At 38.6% G+C, this 14,310-nt stretch overlaps 1 protein-coding gene across 2 annotated transcripts; it reads right to left on the bottom strand.

Moving 5' to 3' along the window:
• Positions 1 to 1,066: 1,066 nt before the first annotated feature.
• Positions 1,067 to 14,303, bottom strand: ATP6V1D (ATPase H+ transporting V1 subunit D). 2 transcript variants are annotated; one of them, XM_060004373.1, is made up of 9 exons: positions 14,206 to 14,303; positions 9,179 to 9,296; positions 8,318 to 8,397; positions 6,666 to 6,733; positions 5,885 to 5,929; positions 4,687 to 4,790; positions 4,168 to 4,234; positions 2,888 to 2,966; positions 1,067 to 1,768 (listed from the first exon to the last, which is right to left on the bottom strand). In XM_060004373.1, exons 1-9 carry the CDS (start codon positions 14,229 to 14,231, stop codon positions 1,627 to 1,629), a joined length of 729 nt encoding a protein of 242 aa, XP_059860356.1. In that variant the 5' UTR covers positions 14,232 to 14,303; the 3' UTR covers positions 1,067 to 1,626. The 2 variants fall into 2 exon arrangements, with proteins under 2 accessions (XP_059860356.1, XP_059860355.1); XM_060004372.1 differs by lacking the exon at positions 14,206 to 14,303 and adding an exon at positions 13,645 to 13,807.
• Between the last annotated feature and the right edge of the window lie 7 nt (positions 14,304 to 14,310).

Below are 14,310 nucleotides of genomic sequence, written 5' to 3'. Positions count from 1 at the left end.
CTTAAGAACCAAGGCTCTGAAATCAAGATACATTTGGCCTGCCTTCCACCTGCAAAATGGAGATGATGGTATTTATAACTCACTAGAGTGTTGTTGGGAGGATTAAATATTAAGCAGTTCATTGTTACCTATTTATTTTCAAGACTTACGAACTCAGTTGTTGGTTTTCCAATCACTACTGAATTTACATTGAATCTGAGATTTTATTGTGAGCAGCAACAGGATTTCCTAAAAATCAGCTCCTCCAGGACAGGCCTTATGTCTTTACCTTTACCCAAAGTTTTTAACATAGGGGAGGCAAAAAGGATAGAAGTTAAGGATGTAAAAATTCTGAAGGTAGACTGCCTGGATTTAAATCTGGGATTCACCACTTCAAGCTCATTGTGCCTCAAAATTTTCTTCTGTGAAATGCAGGATTAAAACAATATGTACCTCTTAATGGTTGTTGTGATGAGATAATAATAGATAAAACACAAATGTCTAATACCACTAAGCTATTTTATAGTAGGTCTTTGTTAAATGTATGCAAAATTACTTTAAAATTACCTACTTTAAAATTAGTCTATGCTGTGATATCAGTTGATTTAAACACAATACGGTTAAGGCTAGTGTCACAATTTCACTAATTAAAAACTGTTCCATGGCCAATCATGTCAAACAATGCCTATAACTGAGTGCAGGCAAGCCTGAGTAATCATGGATGGCTCACACCAGATCAAACTACTAAAAACCTCAGTCACCCAATATGGTCATTCAAATGCCTCAAGTTGTTACTGATTATAAAATACTACAGTTACCTTATTACTCTCAAATGGGAATTAATTATTTTTTCTTAGAAAAAACAGCAGTAATAATAAGCCCTCTTAACTCATTGGCAATCATATTTATTAGTATCCCAAAATTCAACAATCACTCACTCACCTCAGTAAGTTTATGAAGGGGGGAAAAGGGAAGCTACCCATTTCATACATGTCTGCAGAGAAAGCTCTTTTTGGATGCCAATCCCATGTGGTGATCTGAGCATAAGAACACAACTTAGCAGTAAATTCATTAAAAAAGGAACAACTCATTTTTAAATCATTTTACTGTATATTACCATAGTCACATTTGAATTGGCAGAACTGTTCCCATGACAGACAAGACAGACCTGTCATTCAAGGAAGAATAAGTGAAGGTTTTCATAATGTTTGAGGAGAAGTCCCACAGTAACTAACACAAGGATGGCTGCAGCAATCTCAGACAACGGTGTGCAAGTAGGTAGGAACAAAGGGTGTTCCAGCAGTAGCTGGCCTACGTGTGTTGGCCTGAGACCACTGCTGTTTCCTAAGGGGAATTTCTTAATATGTTGGTAAGCAGGTCACTTGCAACAGACATGTAAGTGGAGTAGGGTGACACTTCGCAGAATAAATTCTGTAAGTTTCTGGGCAGGTTCTCCAAATGTCATTGGTGATAAATGGTTGTTGAATTATGATTCTGCAAAGGTAATCCCATAAACAGACAACAGGGAATTTTACAACTGGTGAAATTCTTAGGCTAAAAATTAAATAGCCACACATACCGAACCTACACACCGTGAATTAAAATGATGCCATGTTAGGCCTTCTGAAGGAATCAGAGCAGGAAAGATTATTCAAAGAGAAGATCCTCATCCTTCTCTTCAGCCAGAAGATTAGCAGGTTCCATCACCTCTCCAGCTGCCTTCCGTTGTTCCAAGTCCTTCTCAGACTTTTCCTTGAGAATCTTTTTCTTCTCCTGTATTTTCTTTAACCTATAAAATAAAATAAAGGAGGGAATTTTCTGAATGCTGTTTTGGTACCAAGTAGAATTGATTTCTTCTAGTTTTGTAACAAGGATAATAAACACCTACAAAGTAGAACAAAATTCTACCTTTATTAATTTCAATTTCAGTAACATATTTATAACCCATTTTAAAAAAAAAAGATTTGAGGTAGAATACACACACATTTTAAGCTAATAACTGATTTCAAAAGCTCCTGTCTCAGGGTGAATAAACTTTGATGTCCATTCCCTGATAATGGAACAGGTTTTCAGCATTCAGACACTAAAATTTTGGATCATTCAATCTGGATTACCACAACCCTGAACATCAACTGAAGGGCAAACTAAATTTTGCTAATTATGATTATAAATCATACTCAGAAGCTACTCAAGGTCCAAGACAGCTATGTCTTTCCTGAATACGCCTGCCTTCACCTATCTCCCACTTCTCTGAAACTGACACACTGACCCCTGCACACCACCTATTTAGTATTTATTGTCCCTACTAGCTCTAAATGTTCAGAGCTAATTCCTGTACAGGTATCATTTCTCTCCAAGTACTCTGACTTTCTAATGGTATGATTTATATTATTATGTAATGTCCCCAAGTACTTTATACCTTCTCCTGGAACATTTCCAACATGCAATACATATTTGTTGATTGACTGATTAATTCCAGTTTCTTTTTATGTGGGAGACACCCCATCTAAATCATTGTTTCATTTTAAAGAATTATCGAGGCTATTTATAGTTTCTCTGAAGGGCCTGAGTTTTCAGAGATGCCATATTTTAGGTGTGTGCAAAACTTGGCACAGATCTATCTCCACAGCCTTGGGCAATATTATTCCTTGTTTCTTATCAGAATAAAATACAAGTTGTACTACTTCTTTTTTTTTTTTGCCCGCGCTGCACTGCATGTGGGATCTTAGTTCCCTGACCAGGGATCAAACCCATGGCCCCTGCAATGGAAGCGTGGAGTCTTAACCACTGCCAGGGAAGTCCCAAGCTGTGCTAATTCTAAAGAACATAAGCCAACATGTCTCAGCAAATCGAGCTTTTGGAATATGGAAAAACAAAAAATGATCAATAACTGCAAATTCCAACAAACCTATAGAACTCTTCTCTCTCTCTCTCATCCAGCTCTGTGATGATATAAGCAAGGGTACGTTCAATCCGGGGAATGATGACTAGGGTTTAAAAAATATATATATAGTGAGAACTTCAAATCTTTTTTCAAATTGCCAGTGCTCATTTGTATAACAGTAACTTATTTTTTCTAACTGTAAAATAAATGTACATTTAATGCAAAAAACAAAAACACAGGGAAATAAAATGAAGTATAATCCAACCACTCTATAGTTAACTAATTATAAATATTTTGGAATATGCCCTCATACTGTCTTTTCTATGGACAGGTAACACTGGACCATGATATATATACAACACTGAATATACTGAATTTATATGAATATGTAACATTGAACCATATGTTACAAATAGATGTTATTTTAAATACAACAGCAATCCATTGTTAAAAACTGGAGCATTGAGCAGAGAGAATACAGTAAGTTGAATTTTGTGTCAATCATAAGGTTCTACTTTACACAGAATTTGCCTATTCTGCTTCTAGAATGTGAACTCCTTGTGAACTGAAACTGTTACCTTATCCATTTTGTTTTGCTTGCAATTCCATGCAAGAGGCTGGCACAAGCAAGCAGTCAGGAAATGTGTTTTAAGTTTTTAAACAATGAGATAACTTCCTCTTTAACACTAATAGAGCCCAAGCAAAATAATTTCCTTGCTGCTCAAATTTTGCTCCTTTCTTACTTTAAAATTGAATAAGTGTTGCTTTAATGAAAACTGAGTTTCTTAAGCAGAAAGTACTGTGGCAACATTCAGCAGTCATAGTTTTAAAATAATGAAATGAGAGATGGAAAATAAATGCATTCAATGGGAAAATTTATTTTTAGAAATCAAGAAGAACAGCAAGAGAACAGGACATAAGGCCTAAGAAAGACAGCTTTAAAGTTTAATACTTCATGTGTTCAAAAACATTTATCACTCAGTCATTGGAAAGAACTTACAAAAACATTAGGGCTCTTGAGAAATAGTTTCACCTTTTATTCATGAATAATCAGAAATGAGTAAAACATTCCGTACTTTTTAACTCACCACTCTCCTCTAACTACCCGCTAAATCATACACACACTTCTATCAAAGGATTTACTAACAGTTATCTGTATTACTGACTCACTGCCCTTCCTACTGTGGGCAGGGGCAACATCTTATTCAGCAGGTGATCAGTGCCTGATTCCTAGTAGGTCCGTGACAAATGTGGAGGTGCGGACAAGAGGATGGACAAAGAGCCTCACAGCAGCTTACACTCACCATGTTCAATGGCATTTACACGCCTGTTGGTTATCTTAATAGCTTCATCCAAAGTAACAAAGGAAGTCTAAAATAAGAGGATAAATTAATAATGTAAGCACAAAGTCTTCCTACTCATGCCCTGTCCACCACTTGCCTTCACTCAGCACTTGTAGAAACATTTGGAAACCAAGACTACTTCAACATACTTAAAGAACAGAAAATTCTTAAGAGATTTCCATAGAGCTAACATGATTTCCATTCTATTAGAATTTGTTTACTTCAGACTCACCTGAAGTTATAAAGATGGCATGAGAAGAGAATCATACACTAATGACCTAGATATATATTAACTGGCTACAAAGCAGGGGGGGGAAAAAAAGGCTTTCATGCATAAACCATATTATATTTGCATTTAAATCTATATTGACTATTGCTGTTCTCACCTAGCCAAGAGTGAAACTATACCATTGCACAAACATTTTGTTAGTAGTAAAAAGTAGGGACAATGGTGCAGAAGCCACCATTTCAGAAACTTACCTGCAGCGAAGCTAGTTCCACCAGTAGTTCCACTGCTTTGGCATAATTCCTCTTCAGTTTAGCCAACTGTTCACCTCCTCTGGCTAAACCAGTCAGTTCATAACCTGAAAGAACCAGTCAGACAACATTCGTATTTAGGGTGTAATCTTCCCCATAAACTTCCCAAAAGAAGATAAGTCAGAATAATACCAAACATGGAAAAACAAATTCACTAACCCAAACATTAAGTGCCCATTTCACTCCCCCAAAACTGTAGGACATGTTGCTGAGTAGTTTTGCACAAGGATACTTTCTAAATCTAACTATAGGAGAAGTTACCTTGCTGGATTAACGAATGCACCCCTTCCCTTTGTAGATTATACTGCCTGATGCCCCAGTACGGTTGACACTCTCTGTTAACAGGTGACTCACTAGAATATTCTACTTCTTTATTCAAGCAGTACTAAATATTTGATGTGAACCAATTTAATATGAGGGCCAAAGAAAGAATATTGTTGTTTCTATGAAAGAAAGTTGATTAGTTTGGAAAGACTCAACAAAGATGCGTTACTACCTGAAACATGCTGTCAAATTAGGAAAAGGTGAGACAATTATAAAAAAATCGGGCAGGATGGCTATAAAAGTCTAGGAAGATTCAGCATTCAGATTGTATCACAGTGCCTAAGATCTTACTGTACTTTAAAAAGACCCAAACTGGAAATTATAAACAATACATTGTGGGTGTGGTTTATGCAGACAGACAACATGGAAGTCTAATCAGTGGATTCATACTCAAAGAAAGGCCATGGCCTTATATTTTTAAAATTGCAAATGACTATAAATTTCTTGGTTGAAATAAAATATTTTAAGCAATGTATAATGTTTTGTGACTCCCTGCAATAACACTTTTTTGATTAACTGATAAACTATTGTCCCAAATATATCTGATAAGAAGGCTTCTGGACTTCCCTGGCGGTCCAGTGATTAAGACTCCACACTCCCAATGCAGGGGGCATGGGTTTGATCCCTGGTCGGGGAACTAAGATCCCACATGCTGCCCGGCGAGGCCAAAAAAAAAATAAAAAAAAAAAGAAGGTTTCCAACACTGGAACCACTGAACTCTAAGCAGGTCTATTTATCATCATTTTCCAGAATAAGTTTCATTTAAAGAGGAACTGGAAGAACCCAGAGACACACACATAAAAAGTTTCACACTTACTGTCAGTTCCTTCATGGTAATGTTCAAATACTGGCAAAGTAACACCTGTTAAACACAGAAACATATATGGATTCACAAACATGTCCTTGAAGTACTGTTTCTGAAGTACTGTTTCTTAACCACTGTTTCCTGTGTTTCTTTTTCAGCAAATACTCAAAAGCCAAGAGATTGCCTGGAACTGTAACTGGTTTCAATGAATGAATTTAGGAACCTTCCTTAAGTGTTCATTCCTATTCAAAAGTCAAATTATCCTTAGTAAGGGATCTGGCTGTTACAATGTTTGTTTTTTTTTTCTTTCATCTTTGAGGTATACATAATATACAAATAATTGCACATATTTAATGTATACATTTTGATGAGTATAGAAATATGCATATACCCATGATACCATCATCACAATTAAGGTAATAAACATATCCATCACCTCCAAAAGATTTGTGTCCCTTTTCCTGTGTGTATGTGTTAAGAACACTCAACATGAGATCTACTTTCTTAAGCTTTTCAGTGCACAACACCCTATTAACTGTAACTATACTACTGTACAGCAGGTCTCTAAAATGTATTTATCTTGTATAACTGTAACTTCACATCCACTGAACAATAGCTTTCCCCACCCCCATCCCCTGGCAACCACCAGTAAACAAGTTTTAACATGTAAAGCCAAACAACTTTGTCTAAGGAGAAAAGATTAATTGGGCCATCAAGATCTTGCTGTATAAACGGGTTAATTTAAAAATGTTATCTTTTCTCTGCCAAGAGTTCCAAAGGGTTGAAAAGTTACCTGCTACATTATCTTTCTTTGCTCTAATCTTCACTTGGGCTTTATTTACATTTTGGATTACTGTGGTGCTGCAGAAAAAGAAAAGGCCTTGATTTAGTTGAGTTTTTAGAGTGAGAAATAAACCAGCACGGACCCATCAGGTGACTTCAACAAAAGTAAGATGTCATGATTATGCTTTGATGATTGTCTTCTTTCAGAAAAGAACAATCACTGCTACCAGAGGAGGGCCTCAGAGAGCAAAGTATGAACAATATTCAAACATTAGCCATAAGAATACAAAGAATGATTTTAATGTACATGGGCTGCTTAAGTTTTCAATCAGACATGTAGTGCATGGATGTGACTTTAGGGATTTTCTTTCCACTAATGTAATTTGGAGAAAACGTTCCTTCCTTCTGGGTTTGCTGTTCAAATCTGTAGGTGTGCCTAAGCAGGAGTTCAATTCCTTTACCTTGGAATCTATCTAATTTCCATCTGGCTTTGTCTGACTCCCCACCTGTTACTATCACAAAATAAAGTGTCTTCCTCATAACCACCCTAAAACACCTTCACATACCACATACACACTATTTATTCCCGCCCTCTCATGGAAAAGTCAATGCAAATTGTTATCCTACCAACACTGGCAAAAATTAAAAGTCTACTACTTCAAAACGTCTTATGACAAAAAAAAAAAAAAAAGGTCGGGTTTCCCTGGTGGTGCAGTGGTTGAGAGTCCGCCTGCCCCGGTCCAGGAAGATCCCACATGCTGCGGAACAGCTGGGCCCGTGAGCCATGGCTGCTGAGCCTACTGTCCGGAGCCTGTGCTCCGCAATGGGAGAGGCCACAACAGTGAGAGGCCCGCGTACCGCAAAAAAAAAAAAAAAAAAGGTCTTATGCCCCTCAAGCTGTAAGACTGTCCACAGGTAATGTTCCCAGATAACACAAACTAAGAATGGAGGCATTGTGTTATTGGTAAAGAAGACTAAAATCAAAAACCCTGAAAACTTCCACTTCTGCCCCTGAGTAGTCATTTGACTTTAGGAAGGCACTAAACTTAAACTGAGAACAACAATGCTCGCCTGGTCCACCTCACAGGCTTATTTGGAGAACCAAATGACATAACCAAACATAACATATGTAAAGCAATAACTAAGCCATTTTGTACACTTTGTAAAGCACACATTGACATATGCCATAAAGTCCATGCCCTTTAAACAACCAATTCCATTCTCAAAAATTTTCCTAAGGAAATAATTCAACAGAAATTTAAAAATATATACATAAAGATGTTCATGGCACCTTTTCTAATAATCCAAATATCTGAAAATCAACCCAAAGGCCCACCATTACAGGAAAACGTTAATACATTATCATACATCTAAAGATTATGCAGCTATGTGAAAATAGGGAAAAATGTTTATGATACAATACTAAATGAAAATGGACTGTAAAATATTAAGTATTCTGTGCCTGCAACTATGTAACAGATACACGTGGGTGGTAATAAACACAAAAGTGTTAAGGTGATGGGGTTAAAAGTGTTCTTATTATTACTATATCATTTGTCTTTAATGCTTATGTATTTTTTTTAAATTAAAAGAGGCTTTTACATGAAATTATGAACATGATAGCACTTTGTTTTTCAAAACACCCCACTTAAGTGTTCTTACCTGAAGTCCCCTGCTGTGAACTTGGCCTCAGCAAGTGAAAAGGCAGCTTCTCTCATCACTTCACCCATCAACATTTTAGTCTGGAAAAGCAAAAACCAACAGCCAATAAAACCAAGTTTTTTTACAGGGAAAAATCATATCATAATCATGTTCCTTTAACAACCATCAGTATTTTACACCAGGTGTACATGTAAATATTGATTTGGTAACAATAAAATAAATATATCCAATTTTGCTTGAACAGTTTTGGTTATGGTTACTAACAATGTTGCAAAACCATGAGTTTTATAATTAAAATACTGGAACAAAGGCACTAAGAAATAGAAAACTGAATCTTTACTGAAGGGCCGACCTTATTCCTGAATGAGTCCATGCTGTTTTGCTCAAATTAATCTTTTAAATTCACTATACTGCTCTCAAAATCCTAATGGCACAGTGATTCTAAAATCTGGAATATTTAATGTTTGAGAATACACAATAATTTTTTTTGAAAGAGAAGAAAAACTGGGACAGGTGGGTAGAAAGTTACCAGACAGGCCAGAGGACAGTTATAATAAATTCTGGGGAAAGAGCATTTCGGGCATTAGAAACAGCTAATGCAAAGGTCCTAGAGGAGGATGTTAGAAAAAAAGCTCCAAATGAGATCAGAGGGGCAGGCAGGGGCCAGAGCAGATCAAGTGGGGTTTGGGGGCAAGAGTAAAGAGTTTGAATCTTATTAAATGTACTTTCTGAAACTTGTTACATTTACAATGGCATTTTTACTTTTGAAAGAAAAATGTTTAATTAAAATGCCAACAGTCGTGCTGGATTTTCCATAGACACTTCTAAAATAAATACAATTCTAAGCAAACTTCACTCTACCTCTATTATCTTCTTAAGGATCTGTCGAAATCGAAGAGTTAAGGCGTCAGATTTTTTCTTTAGGAGGTTTCGACCTGTCTGTGCTCCTTTTAACCGAGCCCTCATGATGGTCTGTGCCCTATGTAAATAAAGTTAAAGACATTTAAAATAAAAATACTTCCCCAATATGGTGTTAAAATTATGCGAATTCCTTGATGTCATGAGAGCAAGAATATATACCATTTGTAACTGACAGGCTTAATTGGTTTCTCAATACTGTAGATTTCCACCCTCAGTGTTCCATAAATAAGAAGTCTTTTTTATTTAAAACAGAAACAATCCTTTAATAAGAACTTAATAATTTGATAAATAAGTTAATAAATAACATTAATAATTTAATAAATTATAATAATAAATATTACTTAATTGGTTAATAATTTAATAAATTTTATTATGATTTAATATTTATTAGAACTATTTTATGATACCAGCATAGTTTAAATAATTACTTGATTTGTGAGTTAAAACAGTATATGTTTCCATTAGGTATGCACTAAGAAAAAAAAATCTGTCCAATGATATATGTCAAAATTTGAAATGCATTTACCTTCAGGACCAACAATTCTACTTTAAGGGATTTATCCCCCTGATTTACTCCCACATGTACACAAAAACATGTACAAGGTCAAGAACGAGTAGTCCAGCCTTACTTATAATAGCAAAAGGGTGGGAACAAGTTAAATGTTCCACAAATCACGGTTCATCATACAACAGAATGATATGAAGCCATTAAAAAAAAAGAGGAAGGTAGATCTGCATGTGCTCCTCATATTACATTGTCTCAGTTATGCACAGTAAGGGATGAATGTGCTTATATAAAGAGAATAGTTCTAGAGAGGTTCACAGAAAGTGGTAACAGTTTCCTTTGGAAAGTGAGGTTGAGTGAAAAAGATGGATTTACTTTTTACTACTATATTCTGTTTTACCTTCTGTATTTCATACCACAATCATTTATCACTTTTTCCATTAAAAGTGTGGCATTGAAGTGTTTTGATATCATCAATTAAGACTCTACTACCAATCACTTTACTAATTTGTAAATGACTCCAGGTAACAAATGACACATATAAGTAAACACTTCTGAGAAGTGACAAGCCACTTAAATCTCCTTACCTCCCTATTTCAATCTTTTCTCATCAGAAACCCCAAAACCAAAGTCAAGAAAGCAACAGCAGAAATTGACATTTCCATTCTTGCTACCATATGCCAGATAAAATTTAATAATGAGAAAGGATAATAAGATTCAATAATCAATTGTATAACATACCTAAAGTGATTTAAGGGGACATAATTTCATATGACTGGTGTTATTACCAACTGCAAAATAGTTTTTGCTAAACTTCTGACTAAATTCTTAGATTATACTGAATCTTCTACCATAGGCCAAAGATTACTAAAATAATTCTATATCTGGAAGGGGCTTTAGACATTATCTTGAAAGATAGGAAAACGAAGCTCAGAAAAGTGAAACGACTTTCCCACAGTCACTCGGTGAAGAAAATGCAGAGCAAGGCCTGAAACAGATTTCTGACTCCAGGGATTTAACCAAGGTTCAAACCTAGGTCCACTGTACCCCAACCATGTGCCATACTACCTCACCTATAGATTAAGGGGACATAATTCAGGTGAACAGTTCTGTCTTTGAAAAACTAGCTATCAGTGGCTGAATTTGCACTGACTAGCTTCACTGGAGGTCTAACCAAGTGAAGCTGGTTCAGCTTCCAGCCTGAGCAAGAGCTATGCACCCCAATGTACCGTGTTGTTGACACTAACCACCAGACTTTGGGCTCAAAGAGTTGAACCAAATTTAAGTCAAGTCCTAGTACTGCAAATGGCAGCAAGTTTACAGTAAAAAGGTGAACTGGTTCATAAAACTGAATTCACCACGCTAATTTTAATTTCCTCCTATATTTAATTTCTTTTCTCATGAAATAGACAAATTTTAATTCCTGAGACTCAAAGAGTGACTTGCCCAAAGGCTTACAGCCAGTATGTAGGAGAACCTGGATGTGACTGACTTCTGTTGACTCCAAATCCGTCATGCCTCTTTTGCTTCCACTCTAAACTTGTTTTGCTCTCTCTGGTGCCTAAGTGGGTGACAGCCCCATTTCACAGGATAACACTGTAAGGTAGTAGTGTCTGAAACAGAAGTCACTAGTGTGTTTCCTAGCCTCGCTCTTTAAACACTTGTTATTTTACAAGTTACAGAGCTGCTTGGCCCTACAAAAAATGTTTGACCTTCAGCTAGGATGATGACTTTGCTTCCAGCTGAATCAAAAACATCTGACTACATGACAAAGTACCTGCTGATAAGCCTTGGGGAAAATATTTAGAGAAGCAGTTACTTCCTGCACCTGATTTTCCTCTCAATCGGCAAGCTGAGTGCTCTCAAATAGCAATTTTCACATTCACAAACCTATCATTCTTGTCTAAGCCCAAAGAGTGTATTTTCACCTCTTAGTCTCAAAGTAAAAACAAAACAAAACGTTAACATTCTGACTACTAGCAAAGATAAACACAGCCAGACATTAAAACTGTGAAAACAGATATTATTCAGTAACCACTGACAGCAGGGGAAAGAGCTGAGCTCCTTTCTGATTGTGCACAGGTGATTAGGCATTTTAAAATGAGCGAGGAGAGTGAGAGTGGATGCGAGTCAGAGAAAAATTCCAAAAGGTTGGGCATTGGAAATGCCATCAGGCCAGCTGTGTCTGCTAGCAGGCAATTAAGGAAGGGAGGTCAGGGGCATAGTCTCAGGTGTTGCATAGAACAAAGAGTAAATTCTGGCTGGATGAGTTTTCTCAAGCAGGCATTTTACTAGGGGCTGGAGTCATTCTAGGAACATAGCCTTAGGCTACTAGAAGCCATGCTAGAGTCTGGTGTCTCTTAGGGCAGAGGTTTGGATGGAGTCAGTCTTTAAGTGCTGGGAGTTCTACAGTCCTCACTACCTCAGGGTAGTCCTGAGCCTTATCTATTTCACAGGCACTGCCTTTCTCCACAACTGACTTACTTCCCACCTAGGACTAACAGCTATTAGAAAGTCAATAGGCAAAGGTAGAAACCAAACAAACAAAATCCCCTTCATTTCATTAAAAGCTGTAGCCACCCAGGTAGGTACAGAAATCTAGGTTTGGGGGTTAAAATACAACTCTTATTTTAAAGCATCCTCAGATTCTCTGAGAAAAAGTCAAAATAAAGAAAAACAGCAGAACACCCCCAGAGAGATAGGACCACATCAAAAGATCTAAGTGTCAAAGCCAAAACTGATTTTCTGCTCCTCAGTGAAAAAAAGAGGAAAAGGAAGAGGGGGAGGGGGAGAGGGCAAATAAGAACAATCTTCACCTTCCACAAGTTGTTAGGCACGTTTGAGAAAACTTAAAATTTTTCTCCTGACAAAGAATTCAGGCCCAAAGAGAAAAGGAGGCCACAACTGAACAGACTCCACGGCATGGGTTCATTTAAGTAACATTTTTTGTGGACCTTCTGTGGATTAATAATCAAGACACTTCTCATCCTGGAGAGAGCTCACAGTCCAGTGGTAAATATACATAAACAAATATGCACTTTACAATGTGATGGGTGATATTAACAGAAGTCTGAATGACATGCAACAGTGACAGACAAAAGGAGTGCCTCGGAAATTCAGGTCTAGCTTCCCACCACATGTGACATTTCAGGGGATCTTGGAAAATGAGTATGGGTATCCAAGATCGAACCTGACGCCCACTTTAGGGCGATTCGATTCAACACCCAAATTGGTTTAGAAGCCTGCTTCCCACCGCAGTAGACTTCTCTTCTCAAAGCATTTATCAGGGCTTCCCTGGTGGCGCAGTGGTTGAGAGTCCGCCTGCCGATGCAGGGGACGCGGGTTCGTGCCCCGGTCCAGGAAGATCCCACATGCCGCGGAGAGGCTGGGCCCGTGAGCCATGGCCGCTGAGCCTGCGCGTCCGGAGCCTGTGCCCCACAACGGGAGAGGCCACAACAGTGAGAAGCCCGCGTACCGCAAAAAAAAAAAAAAAAACAAGCATTTATCAAACTTCGTCCGCTTGTCTATCCCTCCACTAAACTGTGAGCCCTGTTAGGGCAAAAGTGGCGACGATTCATAGTTATATAAATCCAGTGTCCGGATCAATAAGGGAATATGGAATGAATGGCTCGATTAATGACTAAAGTCAGCTGATCTCTACAAAAGCCAGCAGGCCGGGCGCCTGTTCTCACGGGCTGGACTTGCCCTGTCCAGTCTGGTTCACTCAGAGGAATGTGTAAGGGGCCCCTCAGGGAGCCTCGCCCTGGACTCACGAGAAGAGACTGGAGAGAGCTCAGGTCGGCCCAGGAAACAAGGAGCCCCGCTGCTGGTCCAGGGTATGTAGGGACAGCGGCTCGGGCAGGTCTTCCTGAACACCTGTTCGTTCCATTCTTTTACTTACATTCTCGAGGGAAAGATTTCAATTCGGTCTTTGGCCGACATTCTGACGATGTCTGTTCGGCCCGGGTCCCTGGCCGGGCAATCGTGGCTGCAACAAGCCCACCCACTGAGTCTAGCGCTACCTGAGTCAGCTGGTTGTGTCCCGTGACCCCCTGGCGTTGCTAAGAGGCAGCCAGGATACGCCTTCTTAACTTCCGCTTCCTGTCGGTAGGGGTTGGGGGTAGGGGTGTGGGGAAGGCGACAGGAAGAAGGCGATGCCCGGATGTTGAGGCGCGCGCACCCCGGAACCGCCTCTCATTTCCGGTTCGTCTTCTAGCCCCCCCCCCCGCCCCCCCCCACCAGTCTGCAGCTCCCAGGCGGCTGCGCAGGGCGAGGCGAAAGAACAGGGAAGAGTACACTCCTTCTCTTCCTCCACTTTTCATTTTTGGTCACAGCGCCACCTCATGGTTGACTAAAGATTTCAGAGAGGATTTATTTTTCAGGGACAAGGAATCAGAGTCCTCCCTCTTACCTGCGCCTTGAAGGTTACTTAGCGAAAGCTAAAGACAGTGAGAAAACGTACTTTTCAGGTCCTCCTAAGGTCCACATTCTTCTTTGTTCTCGGAGGACCTGGACTCCATGGTCAGTGACGAAGAGGGGCCTCCATCCTGTTGGCGCTTGCGTGCTG

This window comes from Delphinus delphis, chromosome 2, assembly GCF_949987515.2.
Source record: "Delphinus delphis chromosome 2, mDelDel1.2, whole genome shotgun sequence".
In the NCBI taxonomy this organism is placed as follows: domain Eukaryota; kingdom Metazoa; phylum Chordata; class Mammalia; order Artiodactyla; family Delphinidae; genus Delphinus; species Delphinus delphis.
The sequence above is the reverse complement of the archived record's forward strand: the minus strand, read 5'-3'. Positions and strand labels throughout refer to the sequence as shown.

Excerpts from the sequence above, each read along its gene's own strand:
- ATP6V1D (XM_060004372.1), bottom strand. The coding sequence starts at position 13,685 with ATGTCGGCCAAAGACCGAATTGAAATCTTTCCCTCGAGAAT. Across the intron at positions 9,297-13,644 it reads GAAATCTTTCCCTCGAGAAT|GGCACAGACCATCATGAGGG; the intron begins GTAAGTAAAAGA and ends TTATTTACATAG. Across the intron at positions 6,734-8,317 it reads TTCACAGCAGGGGACTTCAG|CACCACAGTAATCCAAAATG; the intron begins GTAAGAACACTT and ends CTTTTTCTGCAG.